Below are 11,275 nucleotides of genomic sequence, written 5' to 3' on the forward strand. Positions count from 1 at the left end.
TTAGAAGGAAGGAATGTGAGGCATTTCCTGTATTTTCCCTGCTGAAGGGATTAACTGTCTTTCAACAGGAGCAGCTTGCCATGAGAACTATATGTACAAGAAAAAGCAAGAGATGTCTCATGCCTTTAGCAGCTATGTGGCTGGCACAAAGTAAGTATTTTCTAGTATGAAAATTCAATTTTGGGAATGCTTTACCTATCATAGAATCGTAGAGTCATCTAGGGTCATCTAGGGTCCATCCCCCTGCAATGCAGGAATTTTTTGATATTCTGCCTGCCGGACATATTACTGGACTGTCTTGAATCTCCCCCTGTCCAGCCCTTTACAAACACTTCCAGGGGCCCTGCTTCCTATACCCCCCCCTTTTCAAAGAAAAAACTGTGCAAATAGAATCAGTTCTTTTGTTTAATTCTAGGCCAATTTATTAACATCGATGACTGTGACAGGCTCAGGTGGGATGGCTGCAATGGATGAGCCTATAACTGAATAGCAAAGGGAAAAACAACACTCAGCATCAGCAGCATTTGATAGAGAGAACTGCCAGTGCACTTAGACAGCCAAGCCAAATCTTGCATTCGTCGCATGCGACTGAAAAAGGGGGAAATTCTAAAGAGGAGGGAAGGGAGAGGCGATAGAACGGAGATACATAAACATCAGGGAGCTGCTTGCACTCTTTCTCTGCTGCCTAGAGTCTGCTGCTGTTTCGTGATTAGTTTCTCCTACTTCTGTAATCCAGTAAAATCTTCTTGAAAATGAAATACAGCAAAATGGCAAAGCAGAATACGTCGTGTTTCATAATAAAATAGAAAGCCAGCTCCCTGGCTGTGTAAATAATGTGGATAAAGATGAAGCAGAAAAAAAATAGGGCATACTGGTTCTGGGGCTGAAGGAGTTCGTGGAGCTCTTGCCCAATCTGTGGGGGGGGGAGAGAAACAGGGGTGGGGGGAGGAAAAAGAGGTGTCTGTTAACAAAACACTCCCTGTGATCAGCTATCCAAAGAGCCTACCATACTATAAACACCTTCCCATTGAACCCAGAGGGCTTCACATCTTCATAGACATTGTAAATGTGCTCAACTTAAATTCCATTGATTTATATTGGGAGTGGGGGAAACAAGGCCCTCCAGATGTTATTGGATTGATGGGGCCTGGAGTCCCACAACTGCTGGAGAGCTACGGGTTCTCCACCCTTGATTTATATAGACTTAAGCATGTTTGAAATATTTAGATTGTGCATTCAAAATACCGATTCGGAGAAATGTCAAACTGCAGAAGTCAGGCAAGCCCACAACATGGCATCTAATGTGTTTTCTTTCTTTTTCTTCCTGGAGATTTTTCCCTCCTGGAGCAAAAGGACCATGCCCCCTTTGCCCCAATGTCATTTGAATGAAGCATACAATGGGCAGTGCTTGCCTTGGGGTTTCCTATATTCTTATTGCATCAACTGTTCTGGGTGAGGACAGCAAAAATGTCTTCTTTAGACACAGCAGCAGAAGCCAAATGTGTGTTTTGGAAGCATGTTGCTTTCAGTCCTTGCCAACCTGGTGCCCTCCAGATCTCCCATCAGCCTCAGCTATGAAGCAGGGGCAGTGAGAGGTGTAGCCAGGGAGAGGGCATGGCTGGGAGAAATCCTCAAGGACCTGATAGTGGAGACTGGTATCCACTGGATCTGGTGGGGCAGAAGATAGCTAATGGGAGACAAAGCCAAAGGGTCAGGGGAGAATTCAATTTAGCTTGTATTTAAGGTTGAATCCATGAGAATTTCGCTTTCTGGAGCAAGATGAGAGCTGAAACACAGCCAGCCTTCCAAAGTCGCTCTTATCCGAAATTTGCAATGCAGTTTTCCAACCAAACCACATTTGCAAAAAATGCATACATTAGTGGAAAGTGTGCAAAAAAACCCCACAAACGTTATTTGTGAAAATAACATACAAAAATGCATTACATTAGGATTGTATTGCTTGCAGAAATGTTGGCCGTGGTCCAAACTGCATACAAAAATGTGTTTACTGGGAGAAAAGGGCACTCAAATGCTGGAGAATTTTCATGAGGGTTTAAAAAAAAAAATGAAAAATTGCAAATTGCCACAGGCATGTGGAGAACTGGCTTTAAGGTTGGAAAAATGAGACTGTGGGAATAGAAATTAACAGATCCTTCCATCCCTAGCAGGAACTAAGCAGCTGAGAGTTTTTACAGATCGATTCCAGCACCTAGAACAGGGGTCAGCAACCTAAGGCCCATGGGCTGGAAGCAGCCCGCGGAGGTCATTTGACTGGCCCCCGAGCCACCCCCAAACTGAGCTGCCCGCTCATGCGCTGCGCTAAACCTGTGCAGCGCGGCACAGGGACGCGCTTCCACAGTGCCGGAAATCACATCTGCGCATGCGCAGACGCTGAAAGTCGCATCTGTGCAGATGTAGACACCGAAAATCACACGCAAAAAAATGGAAGCAAGAGGAATTACCAGCGATAGAAGCATGGCAGATGAAACTGATGGACTATGCAGAATTGGATAAATTAACTGGAAGGATTCAAAACCTGCGGGATCAGAGATTCTTAGAAGACTGGAGTAAATATATGTAAATATATGTACTATTTGAAAAGTAATAGTAATGAACAGATTACGCTAGTAGGATTGCAAGAAGTTTTGTAAGGAGAATTATATGAAGTAATACAAGAAAGACTATGAGAAGAGTTATTAGTTGATGACAATTAAGAATAATAGATATATTAAGAAATGCAGAATAAGTGATAAAAGACGGAAAATCATCAGAGTTGTTGACGGAAGTCTAAAACAATGTATAAGATAAGAAGGTATATAATGTGATTGTTGGAAATGATATGTTAAAAAACTAATAAAAAAGAAAGAAAAGAAAATCACACGTGCGCTCATGCATGCGAGATCCGGCTCACTGAGGGATCTCTGCGGGACCAATCCGGCCCAGGCAAGATAAACCTTGCTGACCCCTGACCTAGAACAATGCCCAAAGATGCTGTAGGCTAACGAATGCAGAATTTGGTTTCCATTTTTAACGGAAAGCTCACATCTACCCCTTCTTCCCCCCTCACTTACTGATCGAGGGGTTGTCTGATGATGTAGCTGTTGCATTTTCTCCTCGTGCTGCCGCCTCTTCTCATTGTCTTCATGCCGGTACCTCAGTCTGGTCATTGCACCATCAAGTCTCATCTTCTCCAGGTCGAGATCAGCTGCTGTGATCTGCCTGCTGTGCAGCTGACCCATCCGCTCCATGCTGCTGGCTTCGCCTATCCTGGAGTAGGCTTCTGGCTGCAGAGCACTGGTCCCTCGCTGGGTGCTGATGGCCAGCCGGTCTCCCTGACTCTTATTGTCTAAGGTCTCCGTCATGTCATCAGGGACGTACGAAGAGGCTGGCGTGTCCCTTGCAGCGTCCTGTAATAGGAAAGGAGGGACGGGGGGAAGTATCAGTGGCTACTAGCCAGGCCAGCTATGCTCCATTCCGCCCGCCCCCGCCCCCATTTTTAAATGCTTTATTGATTGAAAACTTTAGAACAAAAATGTACAATAGATGTTATAGGCATAATGAGAAATAAAAAATACACAATTATTCATTCTTTAACTTGCTTTGTACATCCGTTTGTGATTAAATTTGACAAGCCCTCCGATCTTCCCTTGCATTCCCAAATTAAATTCCTTAAATACACGCTTAAACTTTACTTTATCCATGTTATTTAACTTACTATAAATTTTATTTTGTAAAATTATCCTATTTACACACCAAAGCTCAATCAAAACCTGCCAAGGGATTGATCTTTTGACAATGTTATTTTGACACCTAATAAGAATCTGATGCAATGCAAAAAAAGGCACAATAATTTTAAAATAAGCCACTGATAACAAATAAAGCAACATTCATTAGAATCTAATAGTAAACAGTAAAATTAAGTATCAGCAAAGAATAATTAAACACTTTACACTTATTTATTAGAATAAAGAATTACCATATTTTTCCGTGTATTAGACAAGGGATTTTTTATTTTTAAAAAATGCAAAAAAATGGGGGTCGTCTTATACACGGATAGTGCAGAGTTGGGATGGGTGATTGGTGGCTGCTGTGAACAGGAGATTGTCTGGGGCATTTGGCTGCTGCAGCAATTGGGCGGGCGATTGGGGGCTGTTGGGGGCGTGTGGGCAGACTCTTTTGGCTTCATTGATGCGGCGGTCAGGCACTCAACAAAAAAGCTCAACAAGTCTGGGCAATCCCCCCGAAAAAAGCTGAACAGCTCTGGGCAATCTCCCTCCATTTCCTCAATTTGGAGTCCCAAAAAATAGGGGGCGTATTATACACGGAAAAATACAGTACTAAACTACAATCCACAAATATAACAGCAAGTCGCAGTGCATAAAATACCACAAGACCGTGTGAAAGGGTTGAATGGAGAAGCAATTTGGCCATCGTGAGAGCAGGATGGTGGACTAGATGGGCCATGGGCTTGTTCCAGAATTTGATGGAGGCATTTGATTGGCTGTTATGGGAAAAGCTGGTGCTAGAGTGGTTGGTTCTTTAGCTGGGCTCTTCTTAAAACACTTCAGAGGTATCAGCCTTCGCATTGGCATCTACTGTACTCTATCAATATCTGTCTTGGAAACATCCATGGTAGACACATGCTGTGGGGCTGAATGTGATGTGTGGATGCAAAAGAACCCAAGAAGAGCCCTGCTGAGGGTCTGTCTACTCCAGCACCGGCATTTCCCTTAGCGGCCAGTCAAATGCCTCCATGAAATCTATAAGCAGCAGCCCTTTCTAGAAGCTGGAATAAGGAGTTGTCCAGGGATGGCTAGTTCTATCAGCATTTTAAGGTTATTTATGAAGCTTTTCTTATTCCAGCAGCCATTTGGAAGTTTGTGAGGTTGGACCGGGTTAAATCAATTTCCAGCTGCTTCTGCTGTTTATGTTGTGATTTCGCGAGTGGTTTGAAACAGATCTCTGCTTGAGTATAAGGGATCAGATGGCCCTTAAGGTACCTTGGTCCTATTATTATTATTATTATTATTATTATTATTATTATTATTATGCCTCCCATCTGATGGTACCTTGGTCCTATTATTATTATTATTATTATTATTATTATTATTATTATGATGCCTCCCATCTGATGATGATGATGCCTCCCATCTGACTGGGTTACCCTATCCACTCTAGGCAGTTTCCAACAAATTAAAACACAGCGAGACATCAAACATTAAAAACTTCCCTATACAGGGCTGCCTTCAGATGTCTTCCAAAAGTCAGACAGCTGTTTATTTCCTTGACATCTGATGGTGCTCTAGGGCTTTGCAAATTAACACAGGAACCTTGAAGCTTTCCTGGCGGCAAATTGGCAACCAGCGCAGCTCTCTCTCTGCAGCAGATATCACATTGCCAATAATCTGCTCCCATGAGGATCGTGACCACTGCATTCTGTACTAGTTGCAGCTTCCAAATGAAATATAAGGGCAGCTCCACACAGAGTGTGTTCCAGTAATCAAATGTTATAAGAAGGGACCTTACGTGAGTCCTGATGAACAGATACTTCTCTATGTAAAGAAAAGGACCCTGAATGGCCCAGGAATCCCATCTGCAAGGAGAAACATTAGCCATGTACGGCTCTCTTCTCACACTTGCTGAATGTGTAGCTGGGTCAAGGCTGTTTCCCCCCACATGCCTCACAGACCTCCTGCCCTCATTGGTTGCAGATGTAGCGTCATGAGAAAAGGTGACCACTGGATCTGTGTAATCGTCAACTGTGTAATCCAGTTCAACTGGATTCCCAGAGCCAAGGAATCCCTGCCCCACATCCGCTGCCACTTACCATCCTCTCCTGATGCTTTTTCAAATCTTTAATTGGGGTTATCTGCACAGCAAATTCAATCTCGGTTTGCATCTCCTTGAACCCTACACTGCCTCCTTGGTAAGAATATTCAGACCCTTCCACATTGCTGGTGTGATCCAGATCTGCTTGAATCTCCTTGTCTGTTTGGTGCACAGACTCCGTCTCAAAGTTGGAGAAATCTGATGAGGAATGGGGTTCTCTGGATACTTCCTGTTATAAAACAGATGGGGATTTAGGGCAGTTTACGTTTGCTTGTTTTTCCCCATAATTTTGATTAAATTTTCTGTTTTACATTTTGGAAAATTCATTTAAACAACCTTAAAATATCAATGACTTCCCTTCTTCTCTTTCCATGGTTCATTTTGCATAACATAAATCCACGCATATTTTATATAAACCAAACCATTCAGTATTCCATTATTACATCCATCAAAACTTATTTACACTGTTGAATTTATCTTAATGCTGCCCACATTTTCAAATAAACACAAGTTCCTTCCATATATTAAATAAACATTTTCCAATCTTCTTTAAACATATGTTCTTCTTGTTCTCTTATTCTATGTTAGGCCTGCAAGGTGAGCATGTTCCATCAGTTTAAGTGGCCATTCTTCTTTAGTTAGGACATCACTCGTTTCCCATTTTTGGGCTTACAAAACACGAGCTGCAGTAGTGGCATACATAAATAACCTTTTAAAGCAGGTGTGTGTGTGTCCCCGCACGCAAAGACAACTGATTTTTATTTGTTTTGCCCATTACAATGCACAAAACAACAACAACAACAACAACAACAACAACAACAACGATGATGAATGTCCATTTCTAATACAAAACCACACAAAGTCAAGCAGATGCAATCAAAACCAGCAACAAAAATAAAAAGGGGAGAAAGGGAGAAGGAAGAACAGGGGATATGTTCCAGCAAGTTAAACTGATATTTCAGGAGGAGAAAAGGCATAAGGTCACCCCATTGCTACCTGCCTGATTCAGAGCTTGCCACTCAGCTCTTCCACAACACCATCTTTTCCCCAAGATTGATACAGGGGTTACACTATAAAGTGAGTTTCTCAGGTGAGTCAGGATCAAATGGGTGTTTCACAGTCAGCCTCCTCCAAACCTCCCTGACTGCTACTGTTGATGGCGGGGACTCGGGGAGCGAGCCCCCTGAATATGCTTTGAACCCAGCCCAAAAAAAACCAGTGACAATTTGTTGTTGACAAAGGACAGCTGGACATGTAAAGGGCCCCCATTACCTTCTGTACCTGAGGGCCTCATCAAACTAAATCCGGCCCTGATTTCAGTGAGAGAGTTAAGGAGGCACCTAATTCTCTCACTCATTGACTGACATAGCTATAGCTCTCTCTCTCTATCACTTAAAAGGTATTGACTTGGGAACGTCTCCACCCCCATCGTTCAGCCCAGACACTGAGGTCCAGCTCTGAGGGCCTTCTAACTGCGAGAAGTGAAGTTACATGGAACCAGGCAGAGGGCCTTCTCGGTAGTGGCGCCTTCTCTGTGGAACGCCCTTTCATCAGATGTCAAGGAAATAAAGAAATACACAACTTTTAGAAGACATTTTGAGGCAGCCCTGTAACCGAAAGCTTTTTTATGTTTGAGGTTTGCTATGTTTTTATTATGCTGGAAGCTGCCCAGAGTGGCTGGGACAACCCAGTCAGATGGGCAGGGTATAAATAATAAAATTTAGTAGTAGTAGTAGTAGTAGTATTACTAGATCATGCCCTAAGTTCCTTCTCACCTGCCTTTTGCCCATCTCAGGTTTGCAGATAAACATGATATTAGGAGTGGGCTGCATTTTCCCCATTAAGGGCCACATCCCCTAAGGATAAATCTGTCAGGAGTCATATGAGGAGAATGGATGCAGCCTTGTCTTGTCCTCTCTGCCCAGAGGGCTGATGGGAGATGAGCAGATTGCTCCTTTCAGAGGTGTGAATGGATCCCTTGCAAAGCAGGGAGAGGCCTGCATCTTGCCCCCGCCCCCTTTGTTGTTGTTGTTATTTAGTCGTTTAGTCGTGTCCAACTCTTCATGACCCCATGGACCAGAGCACGCCAGGCACTCCTGTCTTCCACTGCCTCCTGCAGTTTGGTCAAACTCATGCTGGTAGCTTCGAGAACACTGTCCAACCATCTCGTCCTCTGTCGTTCCCTTCTCCTTGTGCCCTCCATCTTTCCCAACATCAGGGTTTTTTCCAGGGAGTCTTCTCTTCTCATGAGGTGGCCAAAGTATTGGAGCCTCAGCTTCGCGATCTGTCCTTCCAGTGAGCACTCAGGGCTGATTTCCTTGAGAATGGAGAGGTTTGATCTTCTTGCAGTCCATGGGACTCTCAAGAGTCTCCTCCAGCACTATAATTCAAAAGCATCAATTCTTCGGCGATCAGCCTTCTTTATGGTCCAGCTCTCACTTCCATACAACAGTGCTATTTTTCTAGAAAAAGAGTTGCCAGAACCTACCGTGAACACCTCCCTTGCTATGGCACCCACCTGAGTTCTGACTGAAAATAAGCCCTCCTCCTTAGCATTACCTCCAAGATTTAGGCTCCACAAATACAATGTTTAAATACATGCTTCCCCCCAAAGAATCCCGAGAACTGTAATTCCTTAACGGTGCTGGGAGATGTAGCTCTGTGAGGGGGGAAACTACAGTTCCCAAGATTCTTTGTGATGGGGACCTTATGGCCTTAGAAACACTAGGGCAGATGTGGGGGACCTTTGGCCCTCCAGATGTTGTTGAACTACAGCTCCCATCAGCCCCGACCAAGCATGACCAAGGGATGATGGGAGTTGTAGTTCAACAGCATCTGGAGGGCCAAAGGTTCCTCACACGATCTTTCCCCATCCTGAAACAGAAAGAACTTACTGGGATTTCTTACCATAGCAGATTTTGTACTGGGCAGGGAACATACATCAACATTGGATGCCAAGGCAGAAGCCTCTATTTCCCCACCTGCCCCATGTAGAAGAACCGAAACCGGCTGCCCCAGCTTGAAGCAGACACACACTGCTCAAACACCAGCCACAAGCTCTTTCCTGAACTGCCACAGTGATGTCAGAAACTTCCGCACTGGGATGATGTCATAATTTTCCAGTTACCACAACAGTTAAGACAAGTGTTGCTAAGAGGCCTTTGTGGATTGTCTGTAGGCCTGCTATATATTTTATTTGGAAACAGTACTGGTAACATCATATGTGGCCATATCAATAGATGACCCAAGAAGAGTGTATTCTGCTCCTCCTCCCACAGCACACACTGTAATCACAACATTTGTTTATTGATCTTATTGGACACTTTTAAAAAATGAAAAGTAACTCAAAGCGACTTACAGGAAAAACCCTACATACATTAAAACTAACACAAAACTAAAACAGGGTGAAAGCCCCAATGTTTTATTCAAGTTGGCATCCTTGGAGAGGAGTGAGGCAGCTGCCATAGGTGAAAGTTGCTGGGGGGCAGGGAGAGTCAGCAAGGGGTCAGTGGCCCCCGTTATAGATGCCACCTGGAGTGCCCTGTGCCCCCTAAGTGAGCCTGCTACCCTCAGGTGCAGCGAAGGCCACTGCTCTGGTGTTGATTCAGTTGCCAGTCTTGTTGGCTTCTGAACATGGAATTGGCAGCGTCATCTTCTAGGCCACCTCAGCCAGGTAAATGTCCTGGGTTAGACCTTATTCTGATGATCACCTGAGTGCAGGTGGGGTGGGAAGGTTGGCATTGCTTATTCCGCCACTCCTCCCCTTCAATTTGCTCACTGTTTTTCTTTCCAACATATCTTCTCAGTATCTGCAAGTATCTGTCAGGCTGCTGCAGCAGCACACCTTCCAAAGCCACTATCGTGGAATCTGACAGAGAGGAGAACACTGTCTTTCATTTCCTTATTTGCTGACGTTTTATTTCCCTTCCTTTCCCTTCCCCCCGGGTAGAAAACTGCACTTCTTCACAAAATAATACTCAGGGTGCCTAGTTATGGAAAGGTTTCGTGCTTCTGTGGATACACGCCTAATTGAAAACACATTTTTAAATATCGCTCTGCAACCATAAATATTCCACTGAATTTATATACTGCGTTAATTGTAACATATTACATTACCTCTGTTGCCAAAATTCAACACTAATCTGGTTTGAAAACAGCTACGAGAAGTGGGAGTGAGGACCTTGGAGTTGACCATCAACACTGGACACAGACTGAGCAGGAATACAGGTCTTTACCACTATACTGAAGTGGGTTGTATTTCGATTTAAATTAAAGTGATTGTTTCTGAATCGGTATCTGCTTGTTTATTTAGTATATCGCACTCTTCCTTCCAAAGGACCCCAGGATGGCAACAATTGAGTGAGAAGAACAATTTTTTAAAAATCATAAAAACAATTCCAATGCAGTTGAAGACTAGAAAAGATACCAACTTCAAGAGACTTGATGAAAGAGGAAGTTCCTCAGTAGATCTATAAAATGCAAATTTTATGCAAATATGTGACCCCTTTGTCCTCTCTCTCTCTCTCTGGTGTGTGACTGACCACACTGACTTTGTGGTCACTATTCAGCCTATTCCACATGAGAGATGTACCATGGCAGTTATGAATGAAACTTTGCTGCAGTAGCTAGGAATGGAACACCCATGTTCAGAGGCAGTTTATACTTCTGATTAACAGATGCTGGACGCAAGCAAAAAAAGGAGTAGCTTCCTTCAACGAGGATCTTTCCAGCATCATGATCTGGTGGCTGCCCACTGCAGATAGATAGATTTTCCAGCTGACCAGAAATAAAAGTAGCAGGGCAGGGGATACACTCAGAGAGTTTGGATTTGATATCCCGCCTTTCACTCCCTTTAAGGAGTCTCAAAGTGGCTAACATTCTCCTTTCCCTTCCTCCCCCACAACAAACAGTCTGTGAGGTGTGTGAGGTTGAGAGACTTCAGAGAAGTGTGACTAGCCCAAGGTCACCCAGCAGCTGCATGTGGAGGAGCAGGGACGCGAACCCGGTTCACCAGATTACGAGTCTGCCGCTCTTAACCACTACACCACACTGGCTCTCCCGTGCAGAGACAAAGAGAAGGCTGACCTTGTAAAGAAAAAGAAGGATCTTTTTATCACATGTGGTGGGAATGTATGAAAGGGAAAAGCTCCTGGGAAATGATATATGAGATGAAAAAGATGTTGAAATATACATTTATAACAAAAACCAGAAGCATTTCTACTTGGCATTGTAGGGGAGGATATTAACAATAATAAACTGCTTTTATATGCAACAACGGCAACAAGAGTATTATTGGCACAGAAATGGAAACAAGAAGAACTACCGACAAAAGAGGAATGGCAGACGAAATTAATGGACTATGCAGAATTAGATAAAATGACAGGAAGGATTCGAAACCTGCGGGATCAGAGATTCGCAGAGGACTGGAGTAAATATGTGAATTATT

General features: G+C 43.7%; 1 protein-coding gene across 1 annotated transcript; it reads right to left on the reverse strand.

Annotated features, from left to right (window-relative positions):
• Positions 1–392: 392 nt before the first annotated feature.
• Positions 393–8,893, reverse strand: TMEM247 (transmembrane protein 247). The gene is made up of 4 exons (XM_080998889.1): positions 8,737–8,893; positions 5,828–6,058; positions 3,072–3,407; positions 393–913 (listed from the first exon to the last, which is right to left on the reverse strand). Exons 1-4 carry the CDS (start codon positions 8,737–8,739, stop codon positions 710–712), a joined length of 774 nt encoding a protein of 257 aa, XP_080855015.1. The 5' UTR covers positions 8,740–8,893; the 3' UTR covers positions 393–709.
• Positions 8,894–11,275: the final 2,382 nt, after the last annotated feature.

The sequence above is a fragment of the Podarcis pityusensis genome (genome assembly GCF_964106645.2).
Source record: "Podarcis pityusensis genome assembly, chromosome: 3".
NCBI lineage: Eukaryota > Metazoa > Chordata > Lepidosauria > Squamata > Lacertidae > Podarcis > Podarcis pityusensis.